Source organism: Aulonocara sp. 'chitande type north' Nkhata Bay, linkage group LG23 (genome assembly GCF_057382095.1).
Source record: "Aulonocara sp. 'chitande type north' Nkhata Bay isolate Kocher_YH1m ecotype deep benthic linkage group LG23, A_spYH_male_GT1.1, whole genome shotgun sequence".
In the NCBI taxonomy this organism is placed as follows: Eukaryota; Metazoa; Chordata; class Actinopteri; order Cichliformes; family Cichlidae; genus Aulonocara; species Aulonocara sp. 'chitande type north' Nkhata Bay.
In genome coordinates this window covers 24,386,069-24,404,712 of record NC_141365.1, presented here as the reverse complement: position 1 = coordinate 24,404,712, position 18,644 = coordinate 24,386,069, and the positions used below count along the sequence as shown (strand labels likewise).

The window sequence follows — 18,644 nt, the reverse complement described above, 5'->3', positions numbered from 1 at the left end:
TTGCACAACACTGGTCACTATATTCTTCATTTCCGGTTAATACTTGTACAGCTGCTGTTATTGTGTATATATTTATTTATATTTATATTTCTTCATACATTCTTATATAGTTCTATATTGTGTATTTTGTTGTACAGTTATTTTATTTTCAACTTTAATTTATATATTTTATCTTATTCTTCCCAGTTAAATTTACCCTTCATTCTAATTTGTGTTGTACAGTTATTTCATTTTTAACCTTAATTTATATTTTATTCCTTCCTAGTTAAATTTACCCTTTTTATTTTTTCATATTTATTTCCTATCTTATTCATAGCCTTTTCCTTTTTTGTTTTCTTTAGGTCACGAGCAGTTGTCCAAGCATTTCACTACATATCGTACTGTGTATGACTGTGTACGTGACAAATAAAATTTGAATTTGAATTTGAATTTGAACGGACAAACACAGGCCTACGCAAAGTGCAATATATAAAAACAGCAAAAATGAACAAGACAAGACAGTGCAACAATAGACAGAACAGGACGATACAGTGCAATGGAGATGTGTGTGTGTCTGCGTGTGTGTATATGAGTGTGAGATAAAGTGCTTGAGTCCAAGACAACTGGACTTCTTTTAGGCTCTTGAAGACATTTCAACTCTTGTCCATTCTTTTTCAGCTAATAACGCTTAACACGTGAAGTAAAATGTCTTCAAGAATCCCTAGTTGCCTTCAGCTCAAGCGCTTTAAAGCATCTATATGACTCGTCAGTAGACCAAACTGTGTACTAGACACCATCTTCACCGCACCCAATTTAAGAACCCAATGGGCATTGGGGCCGGCCGTGGTTCAGAAGGTGGAGCAGGTCATCTGCTAAAAACCTTGACTCTTCCAACCTGTATTTCAGAGCAAGACACTGAATCCCCAATACATCGAAAGGAGTATGAGCAAGTGAATGCTAGGTCAAAAGTGCGTAGGCATGGAAAAAAAGCACTTGCATGAACTTGTGTGGCTGGGTGAATGATGCTTATTGAAAGTGCTCTGAGTGGAAAAGCACTATATAAGTATCAGTCCAACCCATTCCATCACCAAGGTCATCAGTGGGGACAATGGGGATGCCAGAAGACATCTGGATCCAAACTTCTTGTTCTGTATGGCAGTTACTTTTTTGCCAAAGCAGATGAATTTCCCAGAAAAGAAAAACTGATTATCAAACCTCAGTAATTCAAAGAATGTACAGTTTGACACCTTCTAGTTTTAAAAAAAAATCATAGAAAAAAACCACATAGACAGATAAAATTTGTTTGTGCATGTTAATCTAGAAGTTCTGAAATTGTATGACACATAAAAAAGTAAAAACAAATCTTTTTTTTGTGTGTGCTCCATCAAATATGCTTAACAAAAACTTGTGTGAAATCACTGAGTGTGAGTGGCACTCACCCTTTAATGCCAGTAATGAGAAAGATGAGGTTGCCATTGATTTTGGTGCAGTTGACAAATTTATCAATATTGCTGGCGTCCACTGTTTGAGCTGACTGCAGGCTTCCTGTTCCTATACCGTCACACACTGAAACAACAAACATCGAAACACACAATTAGTTAAAAATACTACTTAAATGACCATTTTAGCTGCTTTAGCAATGGAGAATTTACCTACTTTAATGCATATCTGAAGTCCCTGCATATTGCAAAGGCCTAATTTTGATAAATGACCACTGGCCATTTGTCACTGTAATGTTTCATACTCTTTTATGAAAATATGGTCCTGCTTTTGGGTGTGCATGAAAGGCCATGGCCCCTCTCCATGCATTGGAATTCCTTTGATGAAAGCATGGGCCAATCCACAGCCAATTCCTCCCTATAATGAATTCATTACATCTGCATTAATTAGACTTGCGGTCTAGTGTGAGCCAAGTATTTCTGACAGAGGCGGAGGGGATGATGAATAAGGCTGGCATTAAGTGGTGTAACCAGTTTTTGATAGTGATTTATACCAGCCAACGCGATATCTGAAATGTTAATTTGTTATCATTTCCCACAGTTCTTTGGGCTATCCCTCATTAACCCCTCCCTGCTATGTGACGATGTAATCAAGGGATTAGCCAATCAATGGATGCCACAGCCCATACATGGAACCTGAAGAAAAACACTGTTGCCTTGCCTCCGTAAGAGAGAGGTCAGATCAGTTACCTTTGTGAGAACAATGTGATGACGGGGCTAATCCTCTGTATTGAACTGAAGTAATGCTGTTTAATTTCACATTAGCCATTTTAGGCATTTAGCAGACGGTCTTCCAGCAAAATGACTTGTAATTACTGAGCAGGTAGGAGCAGTTTCTCATTATGAGACTATTTTGTGTTAATTACCATGTCGACTGTTGTGGGGATCAAACACGTGACCTTCATTTATGCCATATTTAACTTCCAACAGGATGTAATGAGTATGCACTGGATACACATTGCAGTGATAAGAGAAAATGAGTGTCATGTAGCCAAAGCCCCTTTAATGAAATGCGCAGAGATTAATTTTGCGTTAGGACCTAACTATTAATGTTTGAAATCAACAATATGGAAGGTTTAGAGAAGACTTCATTAATAAAATGAGATAAAGTTTACTGCATTGCTGAGAATGTTACAGATGTGAGCACTGCACGGCGTGGCTCATACAGGAAAGAAGATGTTGATTTTGGAAGGGTCGCTGGAATCAATATCTGAGCTGTAAGTACATTCACGGTAACATAAAAAAAGCTAAGCTGCCTCCCGTGAAAATAAATTACATTTCTTATATAAAGCTTTTTAAGTGATTCCTCTGGGCTCGTGTCGATTTGGTATCATCACTGTTAGCATAAAGCTATTAGATTAAAATGTTTTAACTGCATAAGCTCTTGTACATACAGTAAATGCAGTGCAGTGAGCCTGGTAGCCGTAGAAGCAGGGGGAAAAATGAGAATCAAACTGGATTATCACTTCACTTTGTTTGATTTGCACATTATACCTGTACATTATTGTTATGCTATCATAATAAATAGATAAAAATCTGCTCATTTTCATGGTTTATCCATTCAACAGCACAAATTTGACAGCCTAAACCAAAACTACCCAGGCCAACGGGCAATAAAACACCCCAGGGTGACTTATGAGTTACTCCAAGTGTCAATTAATATGAAACCATGAGAAACCATGAGACAGAAATATACCTTGGCCACACTTTTCAAACATCCATCTTAGGTCTCAGTCACACAGGCTTAGAGACCAGTTGGTGCACTCCTTGATGGCTTGGTGTGTGGTTGTTGGAGGGTGCGAAACCAAAGTCCTCCTTGGGATCACCTTTGTTGAAAGCAGATTGCTGCAGTTGACCATAGTTTGCATGGAAGTTGCAGCATTATATATAAAAACTGTCCAACTGCTGTCCAAGCATGAGCAAAACGAGATCCCCACAAGTAAATGGAAACCCTCTGAGGTCACAGTAAAAGTTGTGTTTCCCTGCTGCCATCAACACATTGCTAAAGCCACAACTTTTACTTTGAAGACAAATGTTCTCATTTTCTGGTTTGGATCAGTTTTCATAGTTTCACTGCTGCTGAGAGAGTAGTTGGTGAGTGTTTGCAGACAAGTTTGCATCTTCCATTGAAACTATGAGCAATCGCAGCATTTTGCTAGTGGTTTTCAGTGTGGTTGCATCACTGACTGGTCTCTATGGCTTCATGATTGGGACATTAGCAATCAGTTTCATAGCAACTGCCAATCTCAAGCAACTACTTGATTGGGGAATTTTTCCCTTGGGATAGAAATATGGTTATTATTTTTTTACTTCTGGCGACTGATTGGGGGAACAGTTGACAAATCATAGACCTGAACCTATTACAGAATAAGCTTTTGAGCAATTAACTGTGGTCGCTTTGCACAACAAAAGCTGAAAAATCTTGCATTACAAGTGCATAGAGAATTTATGACGAACAGCTGCTCTAGCTTCTGTTTTGACTGAAAATGACTGTGTAGGTCAGATCTTGCTCTGTCATTATTTACTCTATGGTCCCTCTTGTGTTTCTCCATACAGGAAATTAAAGATATTCTTGCTGAAATCACCTGGTTTATCCACAGATTTGTATATGCTTTATACCTATAACTTTAGAATTGCAGCTTTTGCTACCTTGTTTTTTTAGAGCCAGAGGGTGGTTTGCTAAGCTATAAGCTAATATTAGCACTTTTGTCTCCAAAAGGCAATGCAAATTGTTTTGTAACTTTCCTGTTTATGTATTTCCTTTAGGTTTAAGTTTCATTTTGTTTAATTAGTAACTTCCCTGCTAGGTGTATGCTAGGCTTCTACTTCAGTAGTTTGACTCACAGAACTGGTCTACCGTGTTTAACAGGCATGAAACACTTTAATATGACATTCAGCACAAGTTGACTGAAGGAACTATATATTTCGCACTTTATTTTCAGAAATCGCTGCTTGGGTTTACCTTTTGGACAGATGTCTGTGCAAGGGATGCACATTTTAATCCGGTTCTCCTCCACTTCCATCTTGTTGCTGGGACATGCTCTCACACAGGAGCTGTGGTCCACGACAAAGTTATCTGATAGAAAAAGCAGCAAAAATCTGAATTAGAGCACTTCACCAGTCTTTTAGCATACCGCATACAACCCCCTACAGTAAATTTGAAATATAATACTATAAAAATCAAAGCACATTCCTGGAAGGACCCCTCTAATTGTATGAAACTGATTGTATTTTAATCACATTTGTGTAATGATCAAAACTAATGGTCTATATCAATGAGAAACAGTAATGAATTAGCTAAGTACTTGGTTGCAGAAACAGGAAAGCCATACTGTGGTATGATCATCTGATGATCAGTAGAAGTCGAACATGCAGTCTCTTCATGTCACTCAAATTTTAATGCACGTTCGCTGAAATATTTCACTATTAATGACAGAACGAGCTAAGCTTTTTCAGCTGCCAGAAGCTGAAGCAGATGGCATAGCAACTAGCTGATTGAGATACACACTTTATTTATGTTTGATTTATGTTTGAGTAATCTATCTTGACTTGAAATAATTGCCTGGGGTCCAATTTCAGGATTGACAGGGGATAAATGACTCATCAACAGACGCCAGCACAGATTCTAAAAAACAAAAAACAAAGACTTATTTACGAGCGTTATTATCAGCATCTATGTTATTGCGGCGTAGCGTTGTGTAATGGCACACACACCAGATCATTTTGCAGCTGCTTGGATGTCCACTGCGTTCGCTGAGAACTAGGTGCAGACTTACGTGGACATTTCTTGACACAGAAGGCTCCATAGGTGTATTTCGCCCTGGGGTTGTGCTCTAACTGGAAGGACGTCGGGTTGTACACAAAGGGCTGAGGGCACTGGGTCACGCAGGCCCCGCTGTCGTTGAAATTGGTGCAAGCCTGCAGAGGGAATACAACCGCAGTGAGCTAGGTTGAAGGCAAATGAGGAGGGCTGTGATTTTCCTGCATAAGTCACCATGAGCGAAAGAGTATTACAGCAGCATTTCATTTTTACGTGGGATTGCGACATGCGAATCATGCGGCCCTCCTTTGTCTCTTTGAACGCCAAATGGGAGAAAAATTGGAGCCATTGATCCACAGCCATGATGTAAATGGTGAAATGTTTTCCCATAAACCTCTTAAGTGATTTGTCGTCTGTGGCCACAGGCGGAAACAGCAGTAATTGAATTGGATGAGCCTTTCTGTGAATTACAACTACAATATCATCCCTGTCAGCATGTGCAGGGAAGTCATGCACCAGTTTGAGGAAAAAGGTAGAACTTGAGGTGATAAAAGGGATATTAATTATGACACAGAATCCCCAATTTGTCCTTTAAAGAGCGCCGCTGTGGAAGATGTTTACAGCACCATAAAATGACAAACAATTTATCAGCAGGTAAACAAAGTGGATCATTTTCGGGCGGGGAGGATGGCAAACAGATGTTGGACAAAAGATGTGGAATGGGAAGAAGGATGAGTGTAGATAGGATGATTTTCTTTCTTTCTTTTTTGGTCACTGTACGTGTGTGTTGAAGGCAGAAATAAAAGAAGTAAAGAGAGTTAAAGAGTGAGAAAGTGTGTGTGTGTGTGTGTGTGTGTGTGTGTGTGTGTGTGTGTGTGTGTGTGTGTGTGTGTGTGTGTGTGTGTGTGTGTGTGTGTGTGACGTACAAAGCAGTCCGTGTCCTTGGGGCCGGAGCAGCCGCCGGCGCATTCGCGATGGCAGCAGTCGCTGACGTAAGGCCCGAAGCATCGACCGTCACACTGCTCTGCACACACCGTTTTTGTCACTGCAACAGAAGTGGAAAGACTGAATTTTAAAGGTCTGGCACACACACACACAGACACGCACACACATCTACATACATTCACACTCATAAAGAGAGACAATACCACCACGCTCAACCTTCCTCTCTAGTCACAACTGCTCACAGTCGCATGTAGGCAGGAAGAAATTTGGGGCTTCAGCAACCTAAAGGTCAGCCAAGTTGGTTTGCGACCACAGAGTCACTGCCTAGAAAGCACAGACGTACTTTAAAAACATGAAGCACTGTCTTCTGTCTCAAGAACCTCCTTGGAAACCCTTGAAGAAGACTCTTCTCCTCTAACTGCTCCGAAGCTTCAGCTCAGAGACCGAACAGCTGAAAATAGTGTTTGACAGCATCCAGGAATGAATCTAAGGGGGAGCTTTGCTTGTGGAAACCCAGTTGGTTTTCCCTAGATACATAAAGTTTGGAAAAAATTAACTGAATCTCACAGATTCGCCATATCAGTGTTTATACAATGGGTGCTTTCAGCCAAGCGAGTCAATTGGCCAAAGACGCCGTCCAACTGTTCTGATTCCCAGAAAGCCTGGCTTTACTCGCTGATATGCCAACTTTTGCAGTAACCAGGGAAATATTTACTGCCATTCCAGTTTCTTCTCTGTATTTTATTTCAACTAGTTTAACGGGAGCTGTGTAAGTATCATTAGTAATGTGTGGCTTGTCCCCATTTCATCAGCCAACATTTCTGATAAAGGACAGTCTCCCACACTGTATTGATAAAGAAGGATATAGACCAGCCAGAGAGTCAGCAGGAGCTTGAAGCCCAGGCATTAAAAACTGCTGTGCTCACTCTGTGCTGAGTTGCGAACATAATGATGCAGTAGTGAAAAAAAAAAAACCAAGCCTCTGTAATCTATTAGTCTGTTAGTTTAAGAAAAACAAGCCAGAGCCTCTGTAAGTCTTTCCATGAGGGGAACATCCTGTAATTATATGAACGACAAACATTTCTCTAGTTAAACTCCTTCCTTTGGTATCTCATTTTTTTCCTTTTATTTGTTATGTGCCAAGTATTGCTACACGGTGATGAACAGTTATTTCCTACCTATAATTAATAATACATTTTCTAGATATTGGCTATAAGCTTGGTGTCCAACTTTAATAAAAATGAGAAGAAAAAGAAAAAAATAGGATAGTCCTCATGAAGCTTAAAAAGCAAATCTATCCCAAAGCAGATTACTGGAGATTACAGATTATTTTAAAGCAGATTTTACAGTATCATTAATTTTCTCCTGCCAGTCAGTAAAAACAAGGGGTCACTTGGCCTTAAACTAATAAGTGATTTAAAAGAATTTCATTAGCCTACTTCTCAGTATTTATGTTGAGTTCTGCTATTGCACTTTGCATAAATAGATTTTGAAAAACTTTTTCAGTTGTAAAATGAATTATTGTTTGTGTGGGTTGTACTTTTTTTTTCTTTTTAAATGAAATGACTTATGCTAGGCAAATGAGTCGTAGGTTGGTTAGCATAGCTTACTGGCATAACACTAGACTGTCTATATCTGAAGTGAAAAGAATATCCTGGTTGTTCCTAGCTTAGCCCTGAAAAATCAGAGAGAAATAATGTCTTCAAACAACATTTCATAACTGTAAGATTAAGAACATCGATATTAGGCCCCAAGCCTTTGCATTGCAGGGTAAGGTTAGCCTAGCTTAGCCAATAAACTGCTAGATTTCACAGTCTAAATTTTCACTAAAATGAACATAACACATTTAAACTTCACAAACTGACCTTTTCACACTTCCACAAATCTAATGATATACTTTATATGTGTTTGAATGCATTGGATCTAGAACACTATTAGCCTGTCTTAGGGAATAACTAGCTTGGTTTTGTCCAAATTGCCAAAAATACATATAGGCACATCTAAAACACCATTACCATGATGAAACTTGGTTCATTAAAGGGCTCAGTTAACATCTAAAATGTTCAAGTTCATAAGAGTACAACTAGAAAAAGACTTGTTTGGAAGCATTTTCAGGAGAAAGCCTCTGCTTTCTAAAAACAACAACAACATAGCAGTAAAGCTAAGTGCAAAGTTGCAAGTGAACAAACTACAAGACTTCTGGAACAATGTCCTTCGCACAGACGATAGCAAAATGGAGATGTTTGGTCATGACACACAAAACCAAATATAGCATATCAGCACAAACACATATCAGCTGATTGATGGTGGGGTAATGATTCAGGCTTATTTTGCAGCCACAGGACCTGGGCACCTTAAAGTCATTGAATCCACCATGTACTACCAAAGTACTCTTGCGTCAAATGTGAGTCCAACAACTTAAATTTACTTCAAACTGGCTCATATAATGGGAGAATGACCCAAAGCAAAGCAGCAAATTTACAACAGAATGGCTGAAAAAGATAAAAACGAAAGTGCTGCAATGGCCCCGTGAACTGAACTGAAGCAACATTGTAGAGAAGAGTGGGTCACAATTCATCCAAAATGATGAGACTGATAAAGTCATAGAGAAAAGTATTACTTCAAGTTACTGCAGCTAAAGGTGGTTCTGCGAGCTCCTGAATCATGAGATGTACCCCAGAGGGCCACGTAATGTGAAAACGTTCTTTTTCACATGACTGTCTCTCTCTGTGCATAGCTATTTGACACCACTCTTAACTTCAATACATGTAGCACTGGTCCACAGTGTTACCTTTACAATAAAGGGTGTAGCTTTGGAGTTGTGTTATCAGAATGGGATTTATAACTTGGCACCATAGACAAATGGAAAATTGAGCTTTCAATATAAGTAATTATTGTGAAAAAGTTTTCCAGCCCAAAGGATGATGTTTGTCTAACCAGCAAGTTCAGGGATTGTTGGCCAAGTTGATCCACCCCTTATTTGCAGGGTAAAAGTCTTCTGATTGACATTAAACTACCCAACACCTAATGTGGACTTTAGTTGGCCTTATCCGCAAAGAAGTAAAGCTACACATGCATGTGATATCAGTAAAGGGCAATAGGAAAGAATTTTTAATTTTATACTGGGAAAGCAATACATTACATCACGTGTGAATCAGCGTTTTGAGGTGGGACTGCGATAGTGCACTCACAAGTTTGACACTGGTCCTCCTGATGGCCCCAGCAGCGTCCGTTACATGAGCGATGACAGCGTCTGCCTGCAAAAGACACCGTACATCAGAGAACTCTCTGCAAACTTTAGACGTAGTTTTGACACAAACACACATTAAAGACACTGCCCCCACACACATCAAACACCTAATCGTTCGCTCGTGCATGCCCTTAAAACTGCTTGACTAATGACAGTGACAGAACTGTCGAATCTCCTCCGCTCATCCAACAATAGATTTCAAGTCACTGGCGACTCATGGCCTGTGAGAAACATGAGCATGAAAGACAGGCTTCTTCTCCCTTCCGTCAAGAGCTAGCAGGCAAAGTGGGACCTGACAGAGCATTCACAGCCTTCATCTGCCTGTGGCCCATCATCAAGACTTAATTGACTATGGGTTAATTACAGAGTAAGTGGAATAGTGAGGCAGATTGTCACCCGGCCCCTTCAACCACTCCCACTGTGGGGTTGTTAATGTTAAATACTAACTACAACTTGGCAAAGGGCCTCAATTTGGCAACCTCCACTCCCACAAACTCTCTTGTCATTTTTGGCCCACCTCCTCTGTTCTTTGTTTCTTTTCATCCCCTTCCTCCTACATCAGTGGCATCTCATCAACAAAATAGCAACGTTTCACGCACATTGTACTTGTACAGGGTCTTCCCCAACCTTTATTGTCTAGAAACAGGCTTTGCATGATGTCCTGATCCCTGCTCATGCTAGTCAGATTGTATTCTGTTCATTCTGCAAAGTGTAAAAAAAAGGTCATAACGCCTTTTCATTTGCCCCATTGTCTATGTCTTTGCTACCACTCGGTGCCACAGCTGTCCCCATTGTTCACCCTGACACGTTTTGATACAGAGACCCTGAAGAAACTGCTTTCCATCCCTCAAAATGAGCAAAAGGCTTGTCCATAAATGCACAGAAAAGTTTGAAAGAGTTGTCTTTAGCAGCCAGTTCCTCTGACAGAATGTCCGCCGGATACTGACGCCTGTTATGGCCAAAGCAGAGGGAGCTGAGGGACAGCCGGGACCACAAAGGGGGTGAGGCGGTTGGGTAACAAGGGAAGTGGGCAGCTTCAAACCAGCTGTCAGATTCACTGAGATTTAAAAAGACCACAGCAGACAGCAGCTCCATGGGCCTTGCTGCAAAGTCGTTAACATACCACTACAATAGAAAGGTTCACGCGCTGATCTAACACTATGTGATTTTGCTTCCAAATGACCGCCAGGCAAACAGAATGAGGATAGGGCGTGATTGCTGCTGGATGTGTGTGTGTGTGTGTGTGTGTTTCTACAGTATGTTGGAATGTGCCACTTTAACATTTCACTGACGATACTTTAAAGGGCACCTATTACATTCATATCTTGCTCCACATTTTTATTCTTGGACTCTAGTAGAGAAGCTTTGCATGATTCACAGTTAAAATGAACCTTAGGTATCTTATACTGGGCCTTAGTGCAACTGCCTGTTAGTTCATTTACTGCTTGAAACAGTCCTATTTCATTCCTTTAACTTTTCCTTAAGCCAGCTTTCTTATAATTGGCTGCCCCATGCAAACAGAAGGTTTGAACAGCTGTGGATGTGGTTTCAGTGCCAGAGATGAAGTATTTCTGTCATATTAAACCTGTATATGACGTATATACAGTTGTGATCAGAAGGTTACATCCACTCATCATGGGCATGAATGTCATGGTAATTTTGTTCTATTTCCAGGGTGGAATGACACATATTTAATGACTGTATGATTTTGGAAACTGCAGTTGTTTAGAAATGGCCGGTAGAGACCTTCCAAAGCTGTGTAAATCTCCTATTATTCTTCTTAGAGCTTCACTGAATTCATTGGACTTTCCCATTGCTTTGAATAGTGTTTAACCCCATTAGTGCTGTCAAACAAACCTTTTTTATGCTGGCAAAGAGAAACTACCAGTTGTAGTCTATCATGATCACTAATGAGAAGTTTACAGGGCTTGGTATTGTTGAGTTAAAAGACATTATTGAACTTTCAACACCAAACTGTTAAATGATTTAAGTGAATATATGTATATATTTGAGTCTGTATGTATACTTTTGGCTATGTGGATTAATAGCTTCTTGCCAGTTTGTTCCGAAACCTCCATCCTTCATTCATCCATCTTCTTCTACTTATCCACTTCAGGTCTACCGGGGTGCTTTTAGCCTATAAAATCCCATTTACCTCTTCTTTAAAACAAGAACTTAAGTGTTCATTGCTTGGGGGCATCACCAGTGACTTAGAGGTCAGAAGGTTAATCTAATCAAAAACTACTGGTTCTACCGGTTTGCACCCTCACTCTGTACTCACATCCATTGTTGCTGTTGTTGGACGGCACCACCAGCAGCTCAGCTTGGGGGTTCTTGATAATGTCACGCCAATGGATGGTGTCTGCGTGACACAGGAATTTGTTCTGGTCAACATAAACGCCCCCATTCAGTATCTCTGCACAAGGAGAAACAGAAAGGAGAGAGAAAGAGACAAATGAGCACATAGCCGTGGATATAGAGTACATGTGCACGATGGCAGAAAATCAATACTTCAAGGTTAACTCTTCTCTTTGTCTCAAAGTACCACGCTGCATATGCTGTTCCCTGAAGCGCATCTGAGCATGACGATAAATGCTATTGACAAATGCACACAGATATTCTATGCCAAGTCCAAAGATATTTGTATAGAAAGTACCTCATAAAATTAAGCAAATGGATTTTAAAGAAACTCCTACTATACGCCAGTCTGATTTCCTAATTATGCGCTGAGTATTATTAAGTAATTTCATTTATCTTCAGAGTTAATGAGTTTGAATGTCACAGGCAGACATGATACTTGTTGTGTTAATTAAAACTGGAGCAGAGAAAGCGCATGGCTTCGGAGTTTAGATGCACTTAAATCTTGAAACTTTTTTCTTTTTATTGTTGAATTATTAACTTCAAGACTCCTAAGCGGCCCAAACAATCAAACTGTCTCATAGAAAATAACTGGAACTGGAGCTTTTCGTGACCTACTCCACAGTGAGAGCCAACACACCAAAGACAAAGGCAGGCACTTCAACCAGCATTTGCTTAATAGCAAAAATATGTTTCCTTTCAAGGACCAGTGCCCTTAACAGATGCCTGGGCATGGATAGTGATAATACATTCTAATCCCTCTCCCTGTTACTAATCCAGGTTTTGGATATAGAGACTGAATGAAATGATGCTGCAGTAATCCCCCCCTCCTGAGTTGTGACCCAAAGCAGAAGGGAAAAAACAGCCCCCATCTGTGTTTCTTTCTCTCTGGGATACCAGCAGACTATATAATTTAACCTATTTGGGGGATTTAGATACAATCATCTTGCATCTCCTTCTCCTTGAATATGATTCCATGAAAGTACTTGTCAAAATAAATGAAATTTAATAATGAAAAAAGAAGCAACAATGTGCTTCAGATTAGGGCTGGATTAGCTGAAGGTAAAGAAGGGCATTGTCTCTCCACGCCGTGCGCTTATGATTCGACTGCTGAGAAGCACACACACACACACACACACACACACACACACACACACACACACACACACACACACACACACACACACAGGAAGCTAATCATTACCATCCGACACCCTGATTAAAGAAGTGGGCCTTGGTGGAGACGGGGACATTTATTCAAAGCTCTCTTAGAGGTGACATGGCGCTCTGTCTGCCTGCTGAATGGCCTACAGCCGCAGCTTCATGTAATCATGTTCCCGTCACAATGGACGATTTATCTGGGCGTGTTTAACATTCATGGATGGCGGCTGGAGAGAAAAAAAAAAGGAAGAAGAAGCTTGTACAAATAGCACATGGACTGCACCATCAGCATGCTTTGATAGCATTCAAAAATAGCTGTGAAATGAACGGCCATCCGTTACCGAACCCCGATTAATTATTTTTCAGACGGCAGATGTGTCCATATGTGCATTTCGTGTTTTCCCTTAAGTCTCCTTCATGTGATAGAGGGCTTTGTTGTTGAGCCGCTTCACGCCTCTAAAGATCCTTGAACAAACAACCCATTAGTTCAGACATACTGTGCACATAGACAAGGTCATCAGGGAGCACGTAACAGGTCAAGATTATAGGTTTTACACACACACAGGCTCATCGGACATTTGCTTGTGTCAGGCATCTTTCCACCACGACTGGGTGAGGGCCCTACTTTGCTTGAAAATGACCTCTTTTTACAACTGGCTAGAAGTGAGCATCCCTCGCTGGATTGTTACGTGTCTTGCCTATGAGATAAAAACACTGTAAAGCCTTGAAGTTTCTGAAGGATGTTTTAGTTTATGTCAAACTACAGACTCAGCAGATGTTGCCTCTCATATTTTGCAGCTGCAAGTGAGGATTTATAATGGTGTGCTATGCTAGGGTAACACCTTGAAAAGCTTTTGAAGGCTTTTTTGTCCAGTAACTGAAAAAAGACATAGTATTGGTTCGGCATTGTAAATAAAGGCCGACACACTAAAAAGCAGGTTTTGTGCAGTGTGTTTGACAGGCACATAAAGCACTCTTAATGCTGTGTAAATGTTGTGAAGCACAAACAAGCAAGGTTCAGCTAATTTTCCTTTAATTACATTTATTTATAATCTGTTTTCAAGCATGGGGCCATCGTTCAATTGCAAGAAATTGGAAAAGAAAGACTTGACAGAATATATGAATCTCTGGAAACATGTTGCACATTAAGCAATCTCATCTGATCTACAGATGTACCTTCCTACTCAACCCACATCAGACAATGGTTCACTTAATACCTGTCTGTGAAGGTTCTCAGTCATCCAGGTCATCGTAGTCAAAGGAGCTTGCAAAGAAAAGCGTCTGGACTTCTTTAAGTTGCTTGAAGACGTTTCACCTCTCATCCGAGAAGCTTCTTCAGTTCTAAGGTCAAATGGTGGAGAGTCCCAGATATAAACCTAGTGGGAGTGACCCCCCACAGAGGGACAAAAGGACCCCCTGATGATCCTCTAATCGCCTGAGCCAAGGTGTGAAACTGGGTGTGGGTCCCAATCAGCCAGAGTTTCGGGTGTGTTCATTGTGAAACCTGGCCCCACCTTATCATGCGAATTCCTGAGGTCATGCGAATTCCTGAGGTTCCCGATTCACTTAATACCCTTTCCACACAATGGTAAATGGCCTGTATTTGTATAGCGCTTTTACTAGTCCCCCCTAGGGACCCCAAAGCGCTTTACACACCCAGTCATCCACCCATTCACACACACATTCACACACTGGTGGAGGCAAGCTACAGTTGTAGCCACAGCTGCCCTGTGGGGCGAGGCTGCCATATCTGCCATATATTGGCCCTTCTGGCCAACACCAGTATGCGGTAGGTGAAGTGTCTTGCCCAAGGACACAACGACCGAGACTATTTGAGGCGGGGCTCGAACCGGCAACCTTCCGATTACAAGGCGAACTCCCAACTCTTGAGCCACGATCGCCCCCCAATCAGTTCAGGAAACCCATATACACTGCATTGAAAACATTACTTTACACAACAGTGATTGTCCATCTGCAAGCTGCTTTGTAACCCACCTCCTCCCCAGGCCCTCCTCTTTTTATATACTATTTCTGACTCAACCATGAACCCTAGTCATGCATCTTCCCTTGGTTTTGCGGTATGCACCTTCAAACTCATTTTGTAAAACACTGCGGAAAAATTCTGTTCACTTTGATCATTTTGATCTTAGATATAGAAATATTTTATTTGATACAGGAAAACTGGTCCGGTCAGTGGTGGTCGTGAAATGAACTGGACATATTAAGCAAATGCAATGATAAATCATGGAATAGTTGTTCAGACAAGTCTTGACTAAGATTGTGGACCAAATCCTGGTTCATTTTGCTTTTTATTATCATTAGGGAAATGTGGTTAATAACACATGACCTACATGAAGCATGTCTTTCAGTTTCCCAACACCTGAGCACCTTTAATGACATCGGCTCACTCTTATTCTGCAGAATTACTGTGGTAGGTGGTACAGTCTATCCAATACCAATCGGAAAGTCATCAGATCGATCCCTGGCTAACCCAGTTCATGTGTCAAAGTTCAAGGTGAACCCTTGGTTGCCCCCAATACATCCACTGGAGTGAGTGTGCATATGAATGCTAGAGAGTGTGTAATTCTGAGTGTTCAAATGGACTAGCAAGGTGCCATTGCATCAATGCATTTACCAAACAGTAGTTTGATCATTCTTGGGCTACAGACTCAAAACTCACATTGATATCAGTGACAAAGGTCTGAAAGGTGGCCTTAATTAACACTGTTTGCCTTGCAGTCTTGATGACACATTATACTTATGACAATTTGTGGGAGTCCAATCAAAAGGGTCAGTGGTCAAAGTTGGATGTAACCATCATTCTACAGTAAAAAAAAAAAAGTGAGAAACTTCCAGTCATGACATGCATAACCAATCCAAGCAATTACAACGTATGAATCTGTAAATTGTGCAATAAAATGTCTTATTCTTTAAGAGATACGTTGGTTAGTAGCAGATTTCACCCATTGTAATGATAAAGAAAATGTCTGAATGAGTGGGATATTACTATAGGAGACTATGAAAGACACTTTCTTACATGAATTGAGCTCCAGCTAACCAAAGCAGGAAGGATTTGAGATGAAGTAATATTCATATCAATCACAAAGCTCCACATCACTTCTTTAATTTCAGCTCCATAGAAAAATACACTATGATCTACTATGCAGTCTCTAAAATAGGTACAAAAAGAAAAAAATCTCCTGTCTCCCTTTTGATCGTCTATATGTTCAACCAAAAGACTTCAGCTCCTCTGGGTGACACTTCCTAGTCATGCCGTTTTATGCATGTATACGGCCGCTGAGGCCTCTAATGCCATATGGTCAGGTCATGTTTGGTTCAAGACGGCTTCTGGTGCAGCATTTTGCTACAGCTCTCTTGGCAGTGAAATAAAGTGCCTCACTGTGATGGAGAAAAAAAGAATCACATAGCAAAAGTCGAAGTGTCATGCTGAATCAGAGATTAGATTTGATATAGAACTGTGCTGGGGAATAAGAGGAGATCACTGGAGAAATTCCATCAAATGCAAAACTGAAAAATGGAATAAATGGCTTAATTTAATGACACCACCTTTATTGAATTCATTTACTTTCTTTCTTCTCCATCACTCAGTCCCATAAACCCCACATTTCTGACTCCCTCTAATGCTCCATCATAAAGGATGGTGCTTCATATTTAGCGCAGTCAAGCTCTAAAAAAGTGTTGCTGAACAATATAACAGTGCGGGCATTCAAGGAATAAAATGAGGGTTTGTTTCAAAGTGATAAACAGTGACTTAAATATCCACACTGTAAGCCTTATTTAAACCACCTGCTTGGGTTAAGGGTTATGGTCAGAAGAGACTTTAGGGGGGTTAAGAAAAATGAAGAAAATGAAGAATGGCTCCAAAACTCAGTCTTGCAGACTTGTCAAAATGCCTAATTTTACTTTAGGGGTTAAGGTTATGCATTATTTACAGAATCAGAATCAGAATCAGAATACTTTATTGATCCCTGGGGGAAATTATACAGCTTGACTGCTTTGAGCGACAGGGATCCAGTATTTGGTTTGATTAAACTTAACATTCAATATCAGTGCAAATTACAGATGTTCCTTCCTATCCAACCTTGTAAGCCAGTGTGAGTTAGTTAATAACTCTGCAGTTCTCTCTTCCTGTCCAAATATGACCAAATCACTATGAAAACCACTTTCTCACATGAGTTGAGCTCCAGCTGACCAAAGCAGGAAGGGCAGCTCCTGCTCTGAAGGCTCAAGCTGCTTTTGGCCTTTTTGGTGTTTCAAAACTGGATATGACAAGAGAAGGGCAGGACTGATGGTGAATCAGCACATTCGTTGGCCAATAATTTGTCGATTATAGGTTGTTAACCAATGAACATAACTCCTCCTTCTTTCTGAAACATCCATTAATTTTCTTCTGCTTATTCAATTTAGGGTCTTTTTGAAACAATGTTAGGATTTAAATTGATTAAATGAAGCTGTTTTTCTGATTTTTATATACACATCGCGATGGGTTCATTATCGAGTTGATGCACATGATGTAACTCATGAAACCTCTATTGGTATCAACCACTGGTGGCCATTAAAAAAACATGCATGCTTAAGGCACTTCCATTTTAGCTTCACTTTTTAGACCTGGAAGCTACACCCATGTTTTATGCTGTCTACAGATGAAATCCAGCTTAGAAAAACAGGATAGGGACAGCCAAAATGCCAGTGAGTTACATAGCATTGGAGACTATGGCATGATCAAAATTATTGTGAAAGTGTGCAATTAAGTTTTGATCTTGCTGCCTTTGAAATAGCTGTGCCACAGACTGTTGACTGAAAGTGTTTGCCCAAAGGTTGAGGTACCATGTGTCCACTTCAGCTGCTTGCAATGGGTTGCTTAATGTGAAAAAACAAAATCAATAAAATCACCAGGCAACTACTGATTTTTGTAGTATTTATTTTGTATTTATGACCTTTCTAATGATAATGTAAATAAGCTGTTTCTTTTTTCTTCCCCTTAGAGTTTATACGATAGGTTATCATGACAGTCCACTGGGTATATTGAAGTCAGACATATCAATAGATATGTATCCCTTCAGTTATCACTGAGAACTTTCTGGAGCACAAACAAAACTGCACAACGAATACAAGTGTGGGAGCTGTCGTTAAACTTGATAAATTAACCAATTAAAGGGCAAAAACACAGGTCTGAAATTAATGGCTGAACACTTGAGGAAACCTCATAATGCTGTGGAAGCGGATGTGGAAGTAACCTTTTCACATCCCAGCTTCTATAATTATATTCAACATTTTGTTTGCTTTCTATGCTCTTCTCTGAGGTGGGGGAGGGTGGGGTGCGGGGGTCAGCACTGACTTTAATTTTCAGATCACTGACATTAAGAAGCAGTGAGTCACTGACATTAGTGAGGGAAGGAAAATAAAGTTGGAGTGCCCTGACAATGTTTCTGTGACTCTTGAACGGTTATGCAAAGTTAGAAACTAAAATAAGGAACAAATGTTTTTGAAAAACTCGAGGTAAGAGCAGCATTTTAAGATTTCACTGAGATATTTATTTGCATTGTGTATCCAACACTTACATAGTAGAGAACAGGCCAATAAGTGTTCAGATTGTTAGGGATATAAAAATGATCCCTGTGCCAAGCTGCTTTTCGCAAGCCAATTAAGTTCATTTTACTGTCGTTGAGCA

The 18,644-nt window shown here is 40.2% G+C and overlaps 1 protein-coding gene across 2 annotated transcripts in view; it reads right to left on the bottom strand.

Annotated features, from left to right (window-relative positions):
• LOC147301864 (receptor tyrosine-protein kinase erbB-4-like) overlaps window positions 1-18,644 on the bottom strand; it is a 367,641-nt gene that overhangs the window by 107,768 nt on the left and 241,229 nt on the right. For both annotated transcript variants that reach the window (XM_086284333.1, XM_086284335.1), the window contains exons 4-9: window positions 11,715-11,849; window positions 9,375-9,440; window positions 6,165-6,283; window positions 5,255-5,396; window positions 4,441-4,554; window positions 1,419-1,545 (exon numbers count right to left, since the gene is read on the bottom strand). In XM_086284333.1, coding sequence (XP_086140459.1) covers window positions 1,419-1,545; window positions 4,441-4,554; window positions 5,255-5,396; window positions 6,165-6,283; window positions 9,375-9,440; window positions 11,715-11,849 — 703 coding nt within the window. The remainder of the gene's footprint in view (window positions 1-1,418; window positions 1,546-4,440; window positions 4,555-5,254; window positions 5,397-6,164; window positions 6,284-9,374; window positions 9,441-11,714; window positions 11,850-18,644) is intronic.